This window comes from Polyodon spathula, chromosome 26 (genome assembly GCF_017654505.1).
Source record: "Polyodon spathula isolate WHYD16114869_AA chromosome 26, ASM1765450v1, whole genome shotgun sequence".
Taxonomy (NCBI): domain Eukaryota; kingdom Metazoa; phylum Chordata; class Actinopteri; order Acipenseriformes; family Polyodontidae; genus Polyodon; species Polyodon spathula.
Window position 1 is genome coordinate 11,709,905 of NC_054559.1, and position 23,722 is coordinate 11,733,626.

The following is a 23,722-nucleotide window of genomic DNA, read 5'->3' on the forward strand; positions in this document are numbered from 1 at the left end:
CTGCACACTGAGGCAAAACCATTAACCACCGATTGTGAAGTCTCTGCTTCTGTTGCAGAATTTGTGGAAACTCAAAAAAAAAAAGAAAATTGGCTCAGAAATAACAACCTTTCTTTGTTTCAAATAGTTTTTGCTGTTTCTTGCAGACTCACCCAGGTCGTACGCAGCAGTCTCATAAACATCGGAAAGGCACTCAAAGGTCTGGTTGTGATGTCTTCAGAACTGGAGGATGTTTTCAACAGTATGCTGGTGGGCAAAGTGCCAGGGATGTGGGCTTCCAAATCCTACCCATCATTGAAACCCCTGGGCAGCTACATAGCTGATCTCCTGGCACGCCTGCATTTTCTACAGGTATCGAAAATTACTTTTTTAACTTGCATAATTCAGTTAAAGATAGGAGAAGAATGTTATTAGTATTTGTTTTATAAAACATGTACATTGCAATTTCTTTGCGGGGGGTAGATTTTACCATTTTCAATTGCTGTTTATTATCTACCGTGTTTTAAAAATACTACCCTTGGAGACTGTGATGTTGAGGTTTTGATACGAAGGTTACAAAGAAAACATTATGGAAGTAAATATCAACCGTCTATGTAATATTTACCAGTTATGAGGCAACCCTTTCTTACTCTGTAGAGGCCAGGGCATCCACAAAGACATGTCATACACAGGAGTTTACACTGGTGACATTGAACATTAAAAAAGCAACTCCCTGCTGGAAGAGGTAGTAAAGTTTAGTCTCCCACAGTTTACAAGGTGAGACCTAATTTAGAAGCACAATCCCCACTCCTTGCACTTTATCTGGCAAGAACTATAAAAGGACATTGGTTACCTCCTGTTTCCAAGGCAAGGGATTCAATAAAGAACCCTGTGTGGTCATGAGTCACAAACCTGTCATCACTGCTGTAGTTCAGTAACAGAACAAACCTTTCATTGCCCTTATTTACACATCTCTGTCGGTTTGCTTTGACTAATTAACTATAATAAAAAAATTAAAAAAACGTGTAGTGTAAAGAGTGTAAATCCTCCTGGTAATTACTGCATACCAGTGATTAAGCATAATTTTCTTTTTTTCCCCACCACACAGGACTGGATAGACAATGGGCCACCCAATGTGTTTTGGGTATCTGGGTTCTACTTCACCCAATCCTTCTTAACTGGGGTCTCGCAGAACTTTGCCAGAAAATACACTATACCTATTGATCATGTTGGGTTTGAATTTGAGGTAAGTTTTATGTTTTATATCAGAACTGCTTTTGGGTCATCCTGTGTAGTACACAAGTAGTATATAAGAAGTAATACATTTAGGTTACCTGCCGTATGATATGATTGCATTATACAACAAAAAGCATGGATACAGTATAAATGTAATTTTTACTAGTTGCAGCTCATCCCTGTTCCTTTCCCCAACAGAAGGCACTATTGCAAAAAATAAATAAAAATGATATAATCAGATTATATCTCATATTTATTGCCTCACAGCCTCCTAGGTAAATATGGTTTTAAGCTATTGATGAAAACAGCAATGACAAAATCACTGATTCAATAGTTGCCAACCTCATAAAATGTATTTAGGTATTGTTAGATAGATCAAGGGATTTTTTTTTTTTTTTTTTTTTTTTAAGATATTAAAATTCAATAACTTTGTTAACAGTGTTAGTTAATTTTATTTTCGGAATCACTCAAGCTTCATTTTCTAATGCTGTGCAATCCTACAAATAGGTCACAAAGCAAGAAACTGAAATGGAATCGAAGCCAGAAGATGGAGCCTACATTAAAGGGCTCTTTTTAGAAGGAGCTCGGTGGGACCGCAAAAACATGGTCATTGGAGAATCGCTCCCGAAAATCCTCTACGACCCCCTGCCTATCATTTGGCTAAAGCCAGGGGACAGCTCCAGGTTCTTGCACGAGCGGGTTTATGTGTGCCCTGTGTACAAGACCAGCGCCCGGAGAGGCACACTCTCCACAACTGGCCACTCCACCAACTATGTTCTTCCAATAGAGCTTCCCTCTGACAAGCCACAGAAGCACTGGATTAACAGAGGTGTGGCCTGCCTCTGCCAGTTAGATGATTAATTGAAGTTTGTGTTTTTATTTTCAAATTCTCTATCAAATCAATGCCATAAAATTCTATAAATACACAAAACATTGAAGGAAACTGGATTGGTGAAACACTAAGCTATTGTCAAGTACCACTCTCCATCAGGGCTAAGTGGTGTTATGTACTTTTTAAACAAGTATGCAGTGTTATTTTCCTTGTTCGGAAATCCCGATTAGGTGGTGCCGACTATACCACATGGTGCATTAGTCCAAGATTACTGCAGGGACTGAAACCAGACAATAATAAATTATACTGCTGTACTTTTATTCAGATATTTTAATGATAGAAACAACTTCAATAATGTATCATATCCACATGTTAACCAAATTTGCAAATAGATTTAAAAACAAAAAAAGCTATGTTTTAATTAAAATTAAGGACTTGAACTGAAGTAGTGTACCAGGAAGGAGGGGTCGCGACATACTTTGGAACAATGGAGATCAGTAATTCCATGGTTTGCATTTTCATCAATGCACTTTATTTCCTTTATTAAGTTTGGTAATTACAGCTGAACATTTTAAGATGTTATAAAATATTTACTGCACTTTTGTAATACTGAAACATAAATAAATATATTCTAAATTAATTTTGCAGTCATTGAAAATGTTTATGCGTCTTTCATTCACCAATAGATGCTGATTCACCGCAATATTAAAGTGAAGAGCTTCAAAAAGTAAAAAGCACAGGTATAACATAGTGCTTAAAAACTCAATGAACTTGCATGCACAGCTATTTCTGGCCAAGTGGAATAAGCAACCAGAAGGTAAAGTGAAACAAAAAAATCAATACATGTGTCAGTTTAATGTGTTTATGACATTTATGACAACACTCATTTCATCACAGTCACCTGAAAAAAAAAACAACAACTGTTCACCAATATATACACACATAAAAACAGAAAATCAGACAAGACAAACTCTGCCTCCTCGCGCTGCGATTTTATTCCCAGCCATTCGGAAGAATTATTTTATTTTCACATACTGTCACAGAAAGGATAGAAGCACTAAAAGCCCTGTTGCTCCCCAGTGGGTGTTACGGTGTCATTTAAAGGCACATGTGTGTGTAGATGCATGCACAGGCTACTTGAGAGATCCACTTTATACATGGAATTGCATTTTAGGAATCATGTTAATGTAGGCAAGGGTAGTACAGCCTAATGTTATGCTTTAACTCATAGGTGTGGAAAAACAAATGAAATCCTCCCATTTGTAAATGTAGCCATCATGCAAGCACTCTCCCTACCCGTATAGACGTTCCAAGAACAGTATCTACATGTCAGCCTTAGCACGAAAGGGTCATGATGTTTCATCGTGGGAGTGTAAGTAGATGGGTCTTGCTTGCTTCCTCAGTCTTTCTTGACCGCGCATTTTTCGTCCTTGCTGGGTAGCAAGGCCCATGGGAGGCAGGTGTGTCTGCAACAAGAGCACATCATTAAAAACACTTATTTTTAATACACAGTGCCTGATTTAATGCACAGCAATTTGTGCTGCTTCTACTGCACTGTGGTAATAATTACATTGTGTCTAAGCAGTCTCATCTGCAAAGTTCAAAGGTTCTCAGAATTCAAAGTCTGTTCTTTGGAGAACTGACTTGTCACTCAGTCCTTAAGATTTTATTTTGTGATGTTATCACTTACCGGCCTGGGATATGGAATCCTGTAATGCAACCCTTGAACAGAGAGAAACAGGAGATGTATAATTCCACAGCTTCAAAACAGGTAGCAATAAAAAGAAGGTATCGTCATCAAGGGACCATGGACCACAAAAATATACAATTCAGACCCAAGCATAATCTATCAGGGTTCAACTACCAATGGGAAACAAAACCAGTTTATGTTGCTGAATTTATCAGATGAGTGGCTAATAAGGTAAAGGTATAATGTGCCCTGGATTCTTTAAAAAAACAACAACAAAAAAAAACCAACATGTAATTACGCTCAATGTTAGAAACGGAAGAACACAGCACGCAAAGTGTTAAAACTATCAACTGATAAATGAGAGATCTACCACAGCAAAAGCTGAGAGAAAACACAGTTGCTGCGCCTGCCGAGAAAATGCCAACAGAAACACAAACACTTTACTGACATCCATCTCCTGAGATGTTGTCTCTGTTTTTTAAGCACACGGAATACAGAAACATGACACTTTAAAGCACAGTACAAAGCCACAGGTGGCCCAAGCACAGAAGCTTGCTCCACTGGCATTGATAAAAAAAAACCACCCGCCTCTATGAATGGCTTCCTTGTACCTCACTCACAGGTCTGATGCTATCTTCCTCACATTGAACTTGCTCAGAATACTAATACATTAAACTGTGCTGTCATGAATACCCTTTGTTTTTACACCTTGTCAGAAATACAACGCATTCCTGTGGTAAAAAGTACATATCTCAAAGATGTTTGCTTTGGGCAATAATGATAAAGCTTTTTTTTTGTGCGTAATCCTTTCCAAACCACAGAGGGGAGCTATTAAACAAGTTGCCAGAACTAAATGTTAAATCAACACCAAAAACACTTCATTTTTTGTTTTCACTTCATATATAAAACCCTTACCCATTTCTATTCTTGCATGACATTCCTCAATACATTTTTTGATCAACTCTGCATCAGTGATCTGAAAAAAAAAAAAAAAAAAAACACGTTTATATATATATATATATATATATATATATATATATATATATATATATATTTAAATAATAAAACAAAAAAAATATAAAAAAACATCTATTACTAAACAAGTTTAAAAAAAAAAAACATATTCCCATTGCATAGCAGTTTGATCCATTCCTGGTTTTACTATGAGTTTTTAATAAGACTCACCTGAGCTTGCTACTTATACACTGGGGCTAATCAAGCACATGTTAAAACCTGGAATGGGTGAAACTGCCATCCAACTGCTATGAAATATACTGACCAGGAAATGTAATGTGCTAATAATAGGGTACATGTGCTGCACTGTACTGTGTTTTCTTGGAATTAAACCCCAATATGGGAGGAGCTGCCAGTCAGTATCTTCATAGATGGATGGATAGTTGCGAACTCAAAGCCTACGCACATCCTTGTTTTGTCTGAACAAGGTGCTGGCCTCCTGGATGATGTACTGCTTCTCTGCGTCTGTCTCCTGAGCCAGGCCGGACTGGGACTGCCACCCCCGTGCGATCCGGAGCACTCTGCGGTACATGCACAGGACCTCCCCCCGCATCGCTGCTGTCATCAGGACTCAAACTAAATTACACTGAATGGATTAGAAAACGCAACACAATGACTCATTAACCAAACAGAGCATTGGAGATAGGAGTCATTCAGTTCCAATCATCCAGAAGTGTAATGCCAATGTGAATGTTTTATTTATTTATTTTTTTTACCATAAAAACAAGCGTGATGATTAAATGCAAGCATATTTACTGGTATCCTTTGAGATTAAAGTTAATTACTGAATAAGGCTGAAATGCTGGAAGAAGTGTCACAGAGGTTAAATAGGATGGCGTTATTCCACAAAGCAGCTGCTGTAAGTGGTTTCCAATGCCAGTAACAGGCCACTCAATAATCTATGCATTTCATCAGTACAATCCTGGTGGTTTACCATACTGTTAACATTGAACAGCCGAAAGAATCATCAGTAAGTTATGCAGTTCTACAGAAGCACATGCTCACTAAATACATTGGTATTCCTGAATAGATATAATTGTCTCCTCTTTAAAAAAAATGTTAAGGATTTTAATGAGCAATCTGTCTCCCAAGTTCAACAAGAACGCAAATTAATTTTCAAATTAGGCACTTAGGAACCGCTTGGAAGGAACATTCTATTCTGAAGTCATCATGTCATCATCCTCGGGAACTTTTCTTTTGAAAGACAACTTGTTTATAACAACACAGCGTGTTTATAGCACTGCTTTTTCCAACCAGCTGAAGAACTTGTACTCGGAAATGTTATTATTATTATTATTATTATTATTATTAATTAATTAATTAATTAATAATAATAATAATAATAATAATAATAATAATAATAATAATAATAATAATAATTTAGCAGACACATCTCATTTGTTTGTATCTAAAATTTTTAGGCTTTGTTTATACAGAGAGTAAATTGGGTGAATGAAAGATTTCCAGGTTTGTGACCAAGTGGTTACACAGTATCCCTACGCTTTCTCTCACCCCCTCCGGTCCTTCACCATCGGCAGATTACCTGTACCCCCGCTCCGTCTCCACCCCTGCCCCTCAGTGGTGGAACGACCTACCCATCGATATCAGGACTGCTCAGTCCCTGACCACCTTCTGGCGCCTCCTCAAGACACACCTGTTCAGACTGCATCTGTAAACCTCACAACTCTTGACTACACTACTGGACTATATGGCACTCAGTTGTACCAGTACTTGCATCAGCTTGTACTTGCATTGAACTGCTCTATACCTTGCAGCATTCAACTGCTTCTCTTAATTATAACTGCTTCCTGTATCTTGTATTTGACTTTACTCATACAGGTATCTGTATTCACATTTTTTGCAATTCATCGTACTCACTACGTGCTCATACTGGACTTTACTCGTATATGCATTATATATGAATTATAACTTACTGCATTATCTATTTGAATTTGATATTTTACTGCTGACTTTATTGTACTTTGCACCTGTAACTGTATCATCTCCTTTAATATATTTTTTGTCTGATAGAAAAACACGTTCCCACAGTTTTCTTCACATTCAACGTTAGGCAGGTGTAATTCAGCCAATTTGTCACTGCATTAGACTGTTTTTAATTGCATGGTATAATTTTTCACGTGATGAAGCGAGCTGCAGAAACACGAACTGGTGGTGTTGCTGTATTATTGGTGCCAGGTTGTGTTCAGTGCTTCCAAATGAGATAAAATGCTTTCGCGAAGGTGTAATTGAAAAACGTGCATTAAGAGTAAAATATCTGCAGTGATGCGGTATAAAAATCACCAAAACCACTCTGACATTTAACTGTAGAAACGCTCACCTGCGGGATCTCGACGCTCAGCTGGCAGGTCAGTCGCTTTGGCGGTGACGCTGCTGCGTGTGCGCAACGCTCTGTGACGTAGAGCGCAGGCAGCTGAGCCCCTTCTCAGTCAGTGATGGGCTGCAGGAAGTGATGCAGGGAAAATTCCCATTAATATCCAGTCAATAGAGGAAGAAAAAACCTTACGAAACTGAGTATTCACAGGCTGGTTTCGCCAACTTATTATCTGGACAACACGTCTTAGCGAGTAAAGCAGCTGAGAAGAAACGGGCTGCAAGACAAAGGTCGAAAGCAAGAGATAGAAAGCGTCCAGACAGGTGATATCTCGCCCCTCTGCCTTTGCCTAGCCTGTGTGGGACTTAGGTTCCGATGTGTAGGAAGTGATGAGTGGGTATTTCACAATAATACATTCCATCTGCTTAGAAGGTGAGCAAAATCGATTTAAATTTGAACGTGTTTTTTTTTTTTTTTTTTATATATTTATTGTTATGTCAAATGTATGACTGTGATTCGAGACAGATGAGGCGTCATTATAGCAATCGCAAACCACGAGCCCCTGTTTTGTCTTGTTCTGTTTCCCCCCTGAGGCTCACCACACAGCAGTACTTCTTGCTTACACCGTGTTTGCCTTTTTTTGTATTTTGTTATTTAAGGGCTATAAAGGGGGGGGGTGGACACAAACAAAACAAAACCCACACCTAAATATGTGTGTGCGTGTGTATAAATGTGTTTAGCTGAAGGTATGGACTAACATGTTGCTGTGAATACATTATATACTTGGAGCTGCTTGTTTCCAGATGGGGGAGGTTAGTATCTAAGGTCAATGGGGGGCTTTATCAATAAGGGAAGTGAACTGTTCTATGTGACAGTAAACAACACATGTTGTCTCTCCCCCACACATGTTTGCAACAGCAAGAGCTTAACTCATGTTAAAGAGGTCGATTCAAATGAGAATTTTTTTCCTCCTGTCAAAAGCAATTCAACTGTTGTATGGACCAGTAAGAGATCCTATTAGAACTATCATACATATCTCTTTGGGGAAACATTTGGCACACTTTACAGTGGCTTTTTAGAACTATAAAACCATTGCACATAATTACCAGCATGGAATAGGATTAAATTCATAATAATTACTAAACAATGATAATAAATCTATTCCTATAGCTTTGGATGCCTTACATGCCACCTGACCAAAGAGCAAAATGCAGAATGTACTGTGCTGTAAAAGCTTCAGTGCACAATGCTGTGGGCACCAGTGCACAGTAATTACAAGTCTTTTGAGGTAATCCCTTAACTGAGGATGACAGAAATGCAGGCTGAGTTTAAAAACAACAAGCTTAAACCATCTAGCTGTGGGCATTTAAAAGGGTGGTCTTTGTGTTGCACCACAGCACAGGTACAGTATATCTGTTCTATGGGTAAAGAAGTAATTCTGTGGTCAGGGATGACCACAACAGCATGGGTTACTGTACCCTACTAGAAGAAGCGCAAAACAGTGCAGGACACAATCCATCATGACTTTTTCTAGTTGTCATTCCCTTCCTCTTTTGATACAGGGATGAGGCTAATTTCCACTCCCTGAAATCCTGCTGGGATCCAAAATGAATGTACCTGTCTGTTTGCATGCGCATTAGGTATCAGATGCTGAATTCGCTGCAGCTTGAAAATTAATTAAATACTTCAGCAATTCATATCCTAGTTCGTCAGGGCTGGCACGATGTGTAATTTGGGCAAGGCAGAGTTGCTTGTTAAATGACAGAACCACTCTCATCCTGGTATGACTTGGCCTTTGGAGCAGTTTATCAAAGCTGCCAGTTCAAACTGATTGTGCTGTAACACCCTAGCTTTTGGCTGTTTCATGAGGTTAATCTTGTCCCAACTCCTCCCAGGTGCATCAATGCAATATACTCGTATTCCTTTGAACTTTATATAGGCCTATTACTTTTCCAGGAAAATGCCAATTAGGAATCTAAATGATGTCCAATATTAATATTGTCACTATCTATCTATCTATCTATCTATCTATCTATCTATCTATATATATTTTTTTTTTTTTTTTTTAAAGGTGTTTAATTGACTGCTTTATGGAAAAGGTTGACTGTGGCTGTGGTAATAACTCAGGAGCTTTAAAGTGTGTGTTACAACATTTGACGTTAATAACACTTTGTCTGACTTGATAGATGTTGTAGTTTTGTTTGCTAGCAATGAGATTTCACACCTTTAGTCATTTTTCACTGTTCAGGAACAAAAGCTGTTTGATCTTAGAGTAGCTTTCAAAGAAATATCTTCGGAAATAAACTGGAATGTCATGGAAGCATTTTCAATAGATGAATGTGGGAGCCGTGACTTCCATCTAGCACATGGGGAAAGGTTTTAGGGAGTTACAGTACTGTAAGTAGTTTAAATTTTCAGAGGCAGATTTGTCTAGCTTGCCTTGAAAAAATACACATTCCTTATGTTTGCCATTAATAAAATTGAGTATCTATTTGCAGCAGCATGTAAGTATGTAATAATATTACATGAATATTATTTGATCCTGTTTAAGCTATTTGTCTGCAGTAAGCTATGTTTTTCTCCTGTGATGGCCTGCTGCATTTTGTGCAACTTAAAACTGTCTTGTAAGCCTACTACTTTTTTTATATCTCACTTGTAACCTGTACGATTTTAATTGTTCTCTGTTTTCCCGGCTATAGTGTAAGTTCTGAGTTTCCATTAATAAAGTATTAATTCCATTAATCAGAATCTCTGAATATGGAACACCTCAGCACTGTTACTGCTTCTGATGACAGGGCTTCCCCAAGGAAGAGTCTTGCATCTCCAAAGCTGTCCTATATTAAAATCTTACAGTCCGTGAAATATATAAATCAAAATTCCTCATCTGTGTCCTCTCAGGCTTTCATAGTCATCTTTGCGAAAACAGTGGTACACCTGGCTCTGCACTTTTATACACATGACTATTCTATCTTTCTCTGTGTGAGATCTTTGTATTGTAATTAGGCCTTGAAGTTTTTGGTTTACGTAACGGGGGGGGGGGGGGGGGGGGGGGGGGGAATCCATATGAATTATTGATATAAGAGTTATTTCTTCACCACATTAGAACCCCAACATTACAGTGTGATAGATACGCAGGCAGTTAGGGCGTAAAACGAAATACTTCTCACAATTCTCAGATTCCAAGGCATCCAGAGTTCTGAATTGCCTGAATCCTAAATATGAACATGCTCACTTCAGCACAGTAAGGTAACGTGTGTATACTAGTGAAATGCAGTTTATAATAGAAACTGAAAATTGAGCTTGAGTGTGTTTAGGGTTAAGAACTGAAAAGAACCGATTGCCAAATAAAAATAAATGAAAAAACACCCAGAATTCAACAACAAATAAAAACCCTATATTTAATTCAAACTCTAAATATAATATGAGATCTACTACTGTAGCCCTTTTTTTAGGGATCAGCTTTTAACTTTGTCTGTATCTGTTGTACCTAGTGTAACCTGGTGTCTGATGGTCTGAACCTTTTTGATAGAATTGCACAGCATCTAAGCCTACATATTCATGGTCCTGTGTTTGAAAAGAAAAAAAGAAAAGTAGCATTTTCTGTACAAGAGGATGTGTTGGGCAATACTGTATTTCTGTTCTTAACCTTGTTTTGTGTGGCACTACCATACAATATGTATGGGCACAGGCTGTGACCAAACCCTCCCAGGAATTTGTGTTACTAAGCTCTTGAGTTTCACTCACACCTCAAACAAAAGAGCCACATGACCTGGAAGATTTCTGCCGAGATACAGCTCCAATCCCTGTGTCTCTCTTAACAAGAAAGTTTACTGTAGCAGCTCCCTGCATGAAGCTGGATTCCTCAGGAGCTATGCTGTGAAGGCAAAGAGAAAGGTTCCAACTGTATACACTAGTTTACTCCTCGAAAACAGATAGCCATATTGCCAATGTTGGGCATTTTTAAAACTGACTCTGTCTGAAAGGTGGGGGGGGGGGGCTATCTAATTAAACTGAATGCCATCAGTAACAACAAATCCCGTTTGTTAGAATATTGATTTGTGTACTGTACTACTGCAATCCAGCGAATCGGGATCAGCCATTGATACCACATTAATCTCAATCCTAAGAATTGTGTGGTGATCCTACTATGCAAATCATCAAAAAGCATTGCCAGTAGTACAATGTTAAAGGCTGAACAGACTTGGACGTGCCTAGTCTTTGCAGTAGTGTTGTATTGGTGGTAGGGATAGCAATGTAGATGCACTGTACCTTTTGAGACCAGGATTGGTAGATGCAGTGATTTCGGGGGAGTGCTTGTGTGATCAGTAGAGATGGTACTGCGAGATTCAATGTGTCTTTTTTGTAAATCGCGATGAATGTATGAGGCTTCAGGGAAAACATGTTGTGGTACAATATTTCATGTGTAATGTATGGTGTGTTTTTTATTATGCGAAAAAGAAAAAAAATCTTTAGGTATTTAGAATTTTTCACTAAATACCTGTAAGTAGTGCTTGGTGTTCCTTTCCAGTGTGTATGCAGGACACTTCTCCTGTCTTCTGAAATGTTCCCCTGGCAACAGAACCACTGGGAGCCCTTAAAAGTTGTCTTAGCCAGGTTATTAATAACCATTTTTCATTTATGTATAAGTTTGTGCTATTTCACAAAGTGGTGTCTTTTTTTTTTTTAATCATACGTCCTGAAATGTGGTAAAAATCTGGTCAGAAATCCCCACCATCCACAAAAAGGAGATGTCAGTTTATCAGATAGGATTGAACACAACAGGTCTGTTTTTGTATTAACAGATTAGTCCTTAGTTTTAATTCCTATGCCAGTTCTCTATCTAAACCACCAGTTTGCAAGCCAGAAACAGAATGTGGCACATCCTGTAATCTTAGCAGCGATAAACTGGTCTTTGATCTACTGGAGCATGCCTCTTTCCAGGTCACAGCAGTGCTAACATTTGACCCCTTAGACAACCACAGTCAAATAGGAGATAATTGCTTTAATTATAAAGTCAGAGGCACGTAGTGTTTTGTGACTGCCTTGTTGCGAACAGCTGAAGACTTGACACCAAAACTGATATTACAGCATTTATTCTTGACACATATTGAGCCAAATATTATTAAAAATAGGACAAGCCTTTACATTTTACCAATGTTTAGTGATACTTAAGCATCTTTTACACTGACATGCTCTACCCGGGGTCGCAATCCGGTGTCATGCGATTTCACACTGCCTTCTTAGCAGTGTTACGGACACTTCCGTCCAAGCTTCTCTGAATTGAATTGTCGGCCCAAATGTTTCTTTGTCGCTCCACGCCATCCCTGCAGCAATCTGGCTCATGGTGTGCCTCAATCAGCAGACTGGGTGATTAAACAGAGATGGCTCGCAAGTTCCTTGCAGAAGTGAAACCTTCCCAACGGCGTGACTTGTTTGTTTCTTCCTCCGATTCACAAGCGCCTATCATGCGTTTTTCCTTGATGGACCCGGTTGAAGTGCGTCGACCCGTGTAGGAGGAGCCAGTGTGAAAGAGGCTTCAGATGCTCTCAAGCACTGAGAGAACCCTTCTTTTTTTTAATGATTCAGACATAGGCAGTGTTTTTAGATGTCATTATTTAGATGTGTCTTGGTAATTTTGATATAATCATAAGGCACACATTACCTGTTTTCATTACCTGGGATGTTAAGGCTAATGCTTTGCCAGCTTTACGGCTGTTTTTTCAGCTGACTCCCTGCAGCCCTGAGGTAACGTTAACACCAACGCTGCTGTCGTTGTGTTCTTCCCACTCTCTGGAACGTGTGGCTTCCTCTTTCCTCTTGCTGAGACATTCAGCTGTTCAGGTGGATCTTTGACTCCATTCAGGCTTGACTGAGCCCAGCAGGACTGGCAGTAAAAGCCTTTGCAGCATATTTGGCCATAATACTTAAACCAAACTAATACAAACAGTGTTTACACCCAAAGTCATACAAACAGTGTTTACACCCAGTGGTGATTTATTGCCCCCCTTATTAACATCATTATGCAATACAGATACTTGCATACCAAAGAGAACCAACTGAAAATATTTAGTTAAAGTGTGTCTGTGTGTGTGTGTGTGTCCTTTCTCTCTGTCTCATATATGTAATATATATAAATAAAAAATCAGTTTTTGAGGGGTGGTAATACAACTAATCTGCTAATGAGGAGAGAGTCATTTTGGATATACTTTAAAATCTATGGAACCACATGGACTAAATGAGATCCCTCAACCATATCTCAAATGTTTTTTTATATACATTTATTTATTTATTTTTTTAATTTGATAATTCGTCTTTGTATGCCATCTTGACTCTTCAGGTGGCCAAGTTTGAGAATTATGTTCCAATGTCTTCCAGTCTTTAGTATTGAATAGCTGTGTTCAAGTTAACCATGTAATGTGATCTGTAACGTATAGCACAATATAAGGCTGTATTCTAAAGTGTTTTAATATTGTAATGTTTGAGTTTAGTTGTATAATTACACTATGTATGGATTAATTGATTAGGTGACAATTGTCATCTGTAACTTTAAATAATATGTATGACTATTATCCATTCAGTGGTTTAATTATTGGATTAATTGGTGTCCATTATATGTGGTAAAGTTGTTTTCTAATTGACAATCGCTGCAACACCTGGTGAAGATGAACTTTGTCTCGAAATGAGTTGTTTGTTTTTTGTTTTGTTTCAATAATAAAGTTTTTAAACCAAATGTAAGAGGAATTTGATATATAGTATCAGCGGTCAAGTCTTAAAGAAGAGATATTTGAGCGTGCAACCAACTTTGTTGATGTGTCATTGCCGTTAACTATTCAATTGATGGCTAACTAACAAGTCTGACAGTTGTTTGTATTATTCATTTGGTTGCTGGACTACTGTAACTGTCAAAGGTTCATCAGATCATATTACTGTATTGCATTCCTATGTGTTGGCAAGCTGGTCCCATTCAAGTCAAAAAAGGAAAGTCACGCTCTGTAGGATCTGGTCCGGTGCAATCAGTTTGTTTAAATAACACTGACATAGGACTAATTTATAGCAAGACACTGTCTTTTAACCTGTACGTTATTAAGGCTCTAGTTGTATTAATAACTAACTTTAATTTATAGTGCATGAATTATAAAAGACTTGGGAAGGGAGGAATGGGGGTTTATTTATTTATTTTATCTTCATTCATTCAAATCAAAAACTGAAATGATTTGTAATGTCTTCATTTATTTCCCACCACTAGGAAGGGCACACTTAAATGCTGACCGGTGCCCATTCATGTGGTCTTTTGAGTATTGATTTAAAAATATGCATTATTTGGTACTTGCTGTTTGTTAAGCTTTGTCTGCCAATGCTTTGTTTTTTATAGGGTGGTGATGGTGGTTGGTTATCAGAACACGGAAACTGGTTATCTTTTATTATGGGAGAATTTCCTTTTTTTTTTTAGTTATTCAGTTTGACAGTTTTGATTGTGCTAAGTACATTAGTAACATTACATTTACATTTTTAGAACGTGTACTGTAGAAAAACAAACTAGTACCAACAAGAGGACAGTGCTTTCACAATTGCCGTTGATCCATTCTAAAGCATTTGTCCTGCAGTTGATCCTGCAGGGAACACAGTGTAAATGACTGAGGTGCAGTTTGTACTGTTGGGGATGCTGATAAAACTGGTTGCCTACCAGGAAGCAGGAACTTTTACTTATACTTGTCTATGATATATAGGATAAAGAAAACTTGATTGGTACGCTCACATAACTAATCCCTCACCCACTACATCATCAGAGCGATTCACCCGTGGAGTCAGAATTCCCCCTATTGAACTGTTTTATGTTTCAGCTTATCTTAAATAAAATTTAAAAATAAAAGACCAGACCTGTAGTGCCCTCAAGAACCAGAATTGAGTCCCAGGTGTACACTTACACCATTGATATAAACACAACCAATAACCAATCAAATAGTATCTTACCTAAAATGTCCCCAAATCCCACTGAAATAAGGCATCCCAGCTCTAGCCTCACGGAATAACCCTAGAGAAACTGAATCCTCACCTGCCTTGAGTGCTGCTTTGAATCGCATAAAGTCAATTTATCATTATTTTTGTGAATATTAGAGGACCTGCTGAAACTTGGAATGCCTGTCGCAATTGTGGCCTTGTTAAATGATCGTAATGCACTTTGAACGCAATAAACTGCCATTATTTTGTTTTTGTTTAAATGCTGTGTATGTAAAAAAAAAAAAAAAAAGTTTTCTAATAATAAATGGAAAAATGATTGTCCTATATGAATATCATTAATGTAAAATCACTTCACTGTATCATTTGAATTGTAAATTGGTCCATTTTAAGCAGCGATTAGGAATGCAAATCCTTTTTTGTATGCAAGCAGCAAGCATTCATCTCGGAGCAGCATTACAAGCATATTTATCCATAATTGGTTAAGTGAGGTCACACATCACTAGGCTCTTGATTTTCCAGCCATGAGGTACAGGAAAAATGGACCTGCCTTTTAAGAGGTTTACAATACAGCGAGTTCTCCTATCGAAGCATCAGGACACACTAATTCCCTTTATTTTCTTTACCCAAATCTGTTCACTCGGTAGCATAGACTGAATCTATAGAATGCAATTAAGTACCTGTAATAATAAATTAAAAAAAAAAAATAGGCAGGTATAAATTGCATCAGAACTCAAGTCTGAGTTTTTTTATGCTGCCAGAGTTCTAGCAATCTGCTGCCACTCTGTTTGTTACAATCGGAGTATTCTTTGTGCTGTACAGTCATGAGTGTGTCAATACAGTGATTTGATTCCAGGGCAGCTTTCCATATTTTCATCAGATCAAACTTAGTGTGCCATGGCATCCTGGGAACCCTATACTATAATATGAGACAATAGTGTACATTTTTTTTATATAGACTTTGATACAGATTTGCATGAGATGCCCAATTAACAGAATTGTTTCAAATATTGGTATTTTGAGGAATAAATTATTACCAAGGTTACCAAGATTGTTTGGCTTTGGCCATTGTACAGCAATCATGGTGACTTTTGTGGACAAAGGCTGGCAGCTGAAAGCTTTATACATGATAAATACAATCAAGATTTTCTGCATTGTTTTGTATCTTGTAGATAAAAAGTAAGAAGTAACACAGTCTTATTTCCCCAGCAGCACCGATGGCATGTTGATGTGTACAGCAGGGCAGCAGCGGCTGTGGACGAGAGGGAGTTTGGCCTGAAGGTGGGAAACCTTTTCCTGAGCTGTTGCTTTCAACACCATGGGCCAGTGCGTCACCAAGTGCAAAAACCCGTCTTCCTCGCTGGGGAGCAAGAGTGGTGACAAGGAGCCTGGTGGCAAGTCTCAAGGCAAGAAGAGCCACAAGGAGGAGCTGGGCCCCAGCAAAGCTTCTGGGGATCTCCTTGCAAACGGCACCAAGAAGATGGAGGTGATCGAGACCACGCAACTTCCAGCCCCATCAGGTGACACCCGGAAGGAGGATCTGGTTTCCAACGGCGATGAGTTTTCCGTGCACCGTATTGAGGAGCTCTTCAAGCGATACAAGGATGAGCAGGACGACGAGATCCTGGAGGAGGGAATGGAGAGCTTCTGTGATGACCTCTGTGTGGACCCCGCGGAGTTCAGGGTGCTTGTGCTGGCTTGGAAGTTTCAGGCAGCTACCATGTGCAAGTTTACAAGGTAAGAGGCTGTTAACCTCTATTCTTAAACACCAACAATTTGGCGGAGGTATGTGGAAACAACTCCTTTTGTTTGCAGGGCTTCAAATAAATCTGGCAACGTAAGTAGATAATTTTATCAAGCACGCAGTTGTTTCAAAGTCTTTCTGATTTCTAGCAGATAGGGTAAAGTTGCCATGTAACCAGGTCATCCGTACACGCAGCTTCTCCAGTGGTATTAACCCATATTTTGTGCATATTTCATACAGCCACTTGCAAATGGGTAAAGTGGCAAATCACTTCTGCTTTTCAAGACTCTGACTGAAATCCTGTATGTAGTTTTTACTGTACAAACTGAGAGCATGCTTGCTAAACTAAATTGCTTCCTAAATACCCTATCATCGTGTGTCAGATAGTTAAAGCATAAACCGTCAAACCACATTAGACTATACTGAGTAGCGGTACCGTGTTTCAGAGCCGAGATTCATTTTCTCATCGAGCAACTTTTACCGTCTGTCATGGTGCAAAAGTAAAAGGTATAGTCGGCACTTCCTTAAGTGTCTTGTAAGATCAGCTGGAGCCTCAATGTAGAAATGTGTTGAAAAGCAAATAAAGGATTTCATTGGTGTAGCTGCCAACTAGATGCACCAGAAAACTATTGCATGTTACAATAAAAATAAAATAAAAAAAGAAAGATAAAGCTACGTGCAGTAAAAGCTGTTGGTCTAAAGTCCGCAGAGAGCAAGACTTCTGTCAATGTTGTTGTTGAGTACTCCCTGTGAAATAAAGCAGATGTCCTCAGTGCTGCTACAAACAAAGATCTTAGAAGTTGTATCGCTGGGGATTCAGATCATAAAATCGGCGCACAGTAAGAGCATAACATGTTTTTTAAAATACCAATATAATTAAAAAATATTCTTATTTAAGCCTCAGAAATGAAGTCCAACTCTTCTAAATTACAAATATGTATTATTTCTTCAATGTTTAAATTCTTTAAATTAGAAGTATTTGATTTGTGTTTCTGTCTTGGTTCTGTTCATAAAGGTTGTAATCCTGGTCTGGTAATCCAGTGTTTAGCTAGCTGAGACAAAGACAACATTCAAAGAAAGATTGCACCACCGGTGAGAAATCTCCAGCATGATGAAAGTCAGAAAACAGAATTAGTTTTTTTGTCGTCTTTGGATAATAATTAGAAACCCTGAAGCAGCCACAGACTATTCCATTGCAGGAGATGTTGGCCTTCCTTATCTATATTGGCATGTCAGTCTCACTCTACAGTGTCAATGAAAGCTCTGTACTCACCAAGGCCAACCAAATAAACAGTGAGCAAAGATATTATTACTGTATATAATAACAAACCATGCATATATAGATTGAAATTTAAACACTGGACCTGCATACTAGTACAGAAACTCTCTCTCTCTCTCTGCTGGACTGATTTAGATAGCCTGTTTTTTATTTCATTTAATTAATTTCTTTTTGTATCTATCACTCTTTAATAGAAAATATATTGACCAGCTGTGTCTCTTACAAATGCCATGGCTACATGAACATATTTAGCTCTGAGTCATGAGATCAACAGATAAATTTAACAAAGTTTTTTTAAATATTTTGAAAATAAATTGTTTGACTACATCAGTCTTTCCTATAAGCAGAGGTGCAGACAAGGCTATTCCAGTTGAGGTACAGTTTTACTGGTTTACAATTTAAAATATTCCTGCCTGATAAAATCCCTGTTGAGAAAGTAATTCTCATTGCAAGGGCAACCTGTTCACTGCTGCGGCAGCAATGCAGAGCAATTACAAAAAACAATATGCACAGAAAGCAAGATTTACACTGAAAGGACTAGGTCAGAAGAATACTTTATTGTTTATAAATATTGAAGTGTATTGTACAGCAAGCATGGTTTTCTTTGGGTAAAAAGGATGACATGGACTCTGTTGTATTTTTGCCTTCTGATGTTTATTTAAAATAAGCTAGAGGTGAGAATGCAATGGTGCCAAGGGAGCTGTTCCCATTGTAACACCAGCACAGTGCACAGCCTTTCAGTACTTAGCGATCTTGCTGATTTGTGTAACATAGTTCCAGGATTCCCTGTCCATGCAAATACACAGTACAGAGTGCACAGTACTAATATCAAATCAAACCTCTAAATTTTAGATTTCATCTGTAGTGCATACGAAGCATTTGACAAAAACAAGAGGTTTGGCTGTGCATCATTTCAACCAGGAATGTGTGTGTGCAACAAATCGTTATGAAGGCAATACAAAGATAAAGTTACAGTATATACTTTCTGCTGTTGCTTGCTCCATTATTGGATGTGTAGTTACCATGGTCTCTCCCAGCAATGCTGTCAGCCAAAAAAGAAAGGCAGACCAGACCTCTTGAAAGGACTGGGAGTTTGGGATGAGATACAAAAGATGGGCAATTATTTGCCTAGTGCTTTGCCTTTTGTTGGTGATGAAATACACTCTCCATAGGGAGGTCTCTCCAGGGTGCATAAGAGAGAAAAACATAATAGTCATGTGGTGATGTTTTTATAGGCCTGTGCATCTGGTTAAAGATAAAATGTATTAATATGCTGCCAGTGGTGTCACACACGCTTTGTAGAAAAACAAGTGTGTGTGTGTGTGTGTGTGTGTGTGTGTGTGTGTGTGTGTGTGTGTGTGTGTGTGTGTGTGTGTGTGTGTGTGTGTGTGTGTGTGTGTGTGTGTGTGTGTGTGTGTGTGTGTGTGTGTGTGTGTGTGTGTGTGTTTTAAAGGGACATAAAGGCGGTAGCAGCAGATTGTAATGGGTTCTGTTCTGTCCCAGTGTGTTCACTTGTGTCTTCAGAAAGTACTTTACTAGAGGTTCTTTCTGGAGAAATAGCATCTGTGCCTTTTCAAACTTTTCCGATGTGTCCCAGGGGAACCGCGTGGTCGACAGCTGCAGTGCAGCCATACATTGCAGAATGACAACAACAAACAGTGATTCAGGACAGGCTAAAACAATAAAAACAACTTGGGGCAATTGCATTTGGGTCTTTGCAGTAAGCAATTAGAAACAAATCCAGCCACTCCACTACCTTTTATAGGTATTAAAAAATATATATAATAATAAAGCAATTCAACCTCTAACCAGTTCAGATTCAATAAAGTAATTTTTGGTATGCATGGATCAAACATTGCACTGCACCTCTGCTCTATAGGAAAGGCTGACGTAGTCAAATTTATTTTATTTCAAACTTCTTTTATCTGTTGTCCTCAAGAAGGCCATTGCTTAACACAGGCTTGCTAGTTTTTACTTGTGCATCAAGAGGGCTCTGCACTATATAGGGTACGCCTCCTAATTCACTTTCCATAAACACAGGTGAAGAACTGAAACAGAACTCTGTCAGGTTCAACAAACGTTATTTTACACAGGATGTGGCAATGTCTGTTTTTTCCGGGCACGTTCCTTTTTTCTCTGTGCTGCGTCAGGCTTGCATCTGTTGCTCATTTATATGCAGAAAAAAGGTACCTTTAGAGAGCACTTGTTGCTAAATGTGTATTAGCTGTTATGAATAGGGGAAGAGGGATGTTGTTTTCTTGTTTTTACTTTGATTAAAACCCCAGAGAATGGTGGTCTGGCGTGATGTGTGTGTGTGGGGAAGAGTACCACCACAGTGGTATTGAAATGTGTGCTGAAGGTCAAGTGGTGTATAGAGCAGCCCGCTTCTCCATATGGGCTTTCTTGATCCTTTTCAGGTGTCTCTTCTAGTAAGAACTCCTCATATTGCCTGTTGTATAACCAATGAGAAGGCGAATGATCCAGAGCATTGTGTAAGGGATTTGGGGGACTCCTAATGTAACATTCTCTGCGGACCACCCTGGAGGTTGTTGAGCCTTATTAGAGATGTTTCAGCTTGTCATTTTGAAATGTAAAAAGAAATCAAAATAGTTTTAGGTCATATGAATTCTGTGGCGTGTCTTCTGTGTTTTTGTTTTTGATTTTGATTTTTTTTAAATGTAGAGCTGCATGAAACAACTATTTGGATAACCTCTCCACAGGTGAGGATCATTGGCGTTGATTGGGCTAATTTACCATTCCAAGTGAAGAAACACCTGCTTGGATTTGTGATGACGGTTGCTTTTCCTAGACTCTGTGGAGAACAGCAATCCACAGAAATTCAAGCAGCTGTTTCTTCACTTGTATCATTGAATGGTAAGTTTGCCCAGTCAACACCGATGACCTGACCTGTGAGAGCTTATCTCAGTAATTGAATAATCATGTAGTGCAGCACTTTTTTTTTTTTTTTTTTTTTACAATAATTTTAATACAACATATGTGAAGTGCTTTTTTTTTTTTTTTTTTTGCCATAACAGGAAGGAATTTGTGGAGGGCTGCAAAGCCATCAAGGCAGACAGCTTGGAAGGGATCCACACACGTTTCCCCTGCCTCCTGATGGAGGCCAAGATGGAAGACAAGTTCAAGGACCTGTACCGCTTCACCTTCCAGTTTGGGCTGGACTCCGACGAGGGCCAGCGGTCGCTGCACCGGGAGATCGCCATCGCTCTGTGGAGGCTGGTCTTCACACAGAACACCCCCTCCATCCTGGAGCAGTGGTTGGACTTCCTGACAGAGAACCCCTCAGGGGTGAAAGGGATCTCCCGAGACACTTGGAACATGTTTCTCAATTTTAGTCAGGTGATCGGAACGGACCTCAGCAACTACAGTGAGGACGAGGCCTGGCCAAGCCTCTTCGACACCTTTGTGGAATGGGAATTGGAGAGGAGGAAAAAGGTTGATGAGGAGAATAATAAATATACTGTGTCCCCAAGCAGCACAGAGAGCCTGACTGAGGATCAGCAGGACTGAGTGACTGTGTGATGAGCCAGTGTGCGTGTGTGTGTGAGAGTTGGACAGAGAGAGACAGACCTCTTGTTGTTGGAATTGAGTAAACTGGGCTTCTCTCTTCAGACTTTGATGAAGATTAATGTTGTTGTTGTTGTTGTTGTTATTATTGCTAAACGAGGTGGGAGGGATGTGGGGGGGGGTCGGGGGGGATCTTTCCAACACCCTTGTTTGCCTTGTCTTTTAAAAGGGCTCCAAATACTGTATCATGTTTTTAAAGCACTTTTATTTTGGATCTGATTTAATTTAATTCCCTTTTTAATATTTCAGTTTTTTTTGTTCACAACCCAGTGTCCCTCTCGTTTGCTATTTATCTAGAAGTAAAATAAAAAAAACTTTGAAGCAGTACCTGTGTCTGCCTCTGAGTAGCACATAGAGTAAAGTCTGACCTCTAATTGCACAATTTATTTCTTTTATTTTTCCCCTTTTATGTAAGTTAAGTAATGTTTTTGTATTATGAGTTGCAAAAGTGTCAACGTTGAATTGCATTTTTGACTGAGGGATCATGTACTGAGTATAGTGCAACAACAGTGATTTTATTTTTAAAAAATATCCTTTTTTTTAAATATAAAAAACACAGTGGTTTATATTAAAATAAACAGTGTTATTCATTTACAGCTGTTCCTTTTTAATTATTAAAATTGAACCATCAAGTGCAATCGCCGTGTATTAATGTTTTGTGGTTTTTTTGTATGTTTTTTGTGGTTATGAAGTGTTGAATTGTGCACCACATGAAGGACTGTGAAAGCAACAGTAAGCCCACCTTCAGACCCATAGGAGAGAACTGTCGCACAAACCCATGTGGAATTTAGATGATGTTTTTTATTTACAGGTGCAACCAAAGCCGATAGGAAATCACACCCATGTCTGTAAAGACCCTATCGGTGACAGAATGGTGAATACAGATGGGATTGATCTAGGCTGTGATCAGTAGCAGTAAATCAACTTCTATTGTATATAGACGGTGTTGACTCCAGTGTTTCAAAATTTATGTACGCTGTCTGGCAGAAATATAACTCTTGCCCACACCACCATATGGTTTTTGTCGCTTGTAGGAAGTTGGTCCACTTCCTGCTGCTTTGACACTGCCTTGGTATCCTCAGGTGTTTGACTTAATCTTCAAATACCTGAGGATACCTTTTAAAACAAGAGGTTTGTAGCGTTTAGGTGTTTGGCTCCGGACAAATTCAAGAAATTAGTTCACTAATGGATAAGGCCTGAGGGTAAACGCTCTGTTTATTTTCAAAGCAGAAACATTGTAGATATTTTATGCAACAGTATATTTTTTCAAGTCGAAGATTCTCAAACACAATGTTTTTGCATTGGAAAGGTTGAGTGTAACCCTTGTTAGAACAGCGTCAGCAAGGGCTGATTGGTACAGCTGAACCTTGTAACCCTAGAATATCCGTGCTTCCTAACCTAGTCTCCCTGGCTGCTTAAGTGTATCGCTACCTATGAATTGGAACAAATTAAAACTATTCCCTGCTGGACACTATTGCTGTGATGAACACTGAGAAAACTAATTGCCTGTAGTAGCATATTTTTACAGGTAAAAACAATAAATACAAATGTAATTTATTGGTGTCTGTTTTACTACACAGTTAAGCTTTGTGTGCACTGTAACCTTGTTACCAATACAATTTGTTTACATCCCCAAACATTTTGTCACCCTGTGAATCCGAGGCATGCTCCAGCCGCTGTTGTAGCAGCAGTGAGATATTTCAGATTACATCTTCAAGCTATTCTGTAACTCAGGAAACAAAACCAATTAAAAAGGACACTAGACTTTTTCCAAGTGTTGTTTTTGTCATACTGATTATACTTTACTATTTACTATTATTGTTTCCTAACTTGAAAGAGGACGCTACGTCTTTGACATGAAGAGAATTCTGGAACGCGGTCTTGCATTTGGGCAAGAGAAGGGGTTTTACAATATAAATGGGACTAAAGGACATTTCTCCCAAAGAACTGCAGTTTGAAAGGTGTAGCAGCCAGCGAAACAATAGTTGTTGTTCCAAAACAGTTGCTCTCTCTATCTTCCTTGATTAGCAAAAACAAAAAAATACACGCTGTCTTAAATATAATTACATATTTTA

The 23,722-nt window shown here is 38.7% G+C and overlaps 3 protein-coding genes across 7 annotated transcripts in view; 2 read left to right on the plus strand and 1 right to left on the minus strand.

The window, feature by feature from the left end:
- Positions 1–2,237, plus strand: part of LOC121300487 (dynein heavy chain 3, axonemal-like) — a 40,183-nt gene extending 37,946 nt beyond the window's left edge. Inside the window, exons 58-60 of the mRNA XM_041229057.1 lie at positions 147–351; positions 1,088–1,225; positions 1,723–2,237. Coding sequence (XP_041084991.1) covers positions 147–351; positions 1,088–1,225; positions 1,723–2,076 — 697 coding nt within the window. The 3' untranslated portion in view covers positions 2,077–2,237. The remainder of the gene's footprint in view (positions 1–146; positions 352–1,087; positions 1,226–1,722) is intronic.
- A 638-nt stretch (positions 2,238–2,875) lies between these two features.
- On the minus strand, positions 2,876–7,188 carry lyrm1 (LYR motif containing 1). Of its 2 annotated transcripts, XR_005947566.1 has the most exons (6): positions 7,090–7,188; positions 5,158–5,337; positions 4,653–4,713; positions 3,738–3,769; positions 3,344–3,513; positions 2,876–2,948 (listed from the first exon to the last, which is right to left on the minus strand). XR_005947566.1 is itself a non-coding variant. In XM_041229609.1 (5 exons), the coding sequence occupies exons 2-5, from the start codon at positions 5,314–5,316 to the stop codon at positions 3,397–3,399; spliced, it is 369 nt and encodes a 122-aa protein (XP_041085543.1). In that variant the 5' UTR covers positions 5,317–5,337; positions 7,090–7,188; the 3' UTR covers positions 2,955–3,396. The 2 variants fall into 2 exon arrangements, 1 of the variants encoding a protein (XP_041085543.1); XM_041229609.1 differs by lacking the exon at positions 2,876–2,948 and having other exon boundaries at positions 2,955–3,513.
- Positions 7,189–7,198: 10 nt separating this feature from the next.
- dcun1d3 (defective in cullin neddylation 1 domain containing 3) lies at positions 7,199–22,137 on the plus strand. Of its 4 annotated transcripts, none has more exons than XM_041229606.1 (3): positions 7,199–7,515; positions 16,249–16,776; positions 21,098–22,137. In XM_041229606.1, the coding sequence occupies exons 2-3, from the start codon at positions 16,358–16,360 to the stop codon at positions 21,588–21,590; spliced, it is 912 nt and encodes a 303-aa protein (XP_041085540.1). In that variant the 5' UTR covers positions 7,199–7,515; positions 16,249–16,357; the 3' UTR covers positions 21,591–22,137. The 4 variants fall into 4 exon arrangements, with proteins under 4 accessions (XP_041085540.1, XP_041085539.1, XP_041085542.1 ...); XM_041229605.1 differs by having other exon boundaries at positions 16,252–16,776; XM_041229608.1 differs by having other exon boundaries at positions 7,199–7,406.
- Positions 22,138–23,722: the final 1,585 nt, after the last annotated feature.

Coding starts and splice junctions, on each gene's coding strand:
- lyrm1 (XM_041229609.1), bottom strand. CDS start 5,316: ATGACAGCAGCGATGCGGGGGGAGGTCCTGTGCATGTACCGCAGAGTG. Junction 4,714..5,157: donor TGTTCAGACAAAACAAGGAT/GTGCGTAGGCTT, acceptor TTTTTTTTTCAG/ATCACTGATGCAGAGTTGAT. Junction 3,514..3,737: donor GGATTCCATATCCCAGGCCG/GTAAGTGATAAC, acceptor CTCTTGTTGCAG/ACACACCTGCCTCCCATGGG.
- dcun1d3 (XM_041229606.1), top strand. CDS start 16,358: ATGGGCCAGTGCGTCACCAAGTGCAAAAACCCGTCTTCCTCGCTGGGG. Junction 16,777..21,097: donor ACCATGTGCAAGTTTACAAG/GTAAGAGGCTGT, acceptor TTGCCATAACAG/GAAGGAATTTGTGGAGGGCT.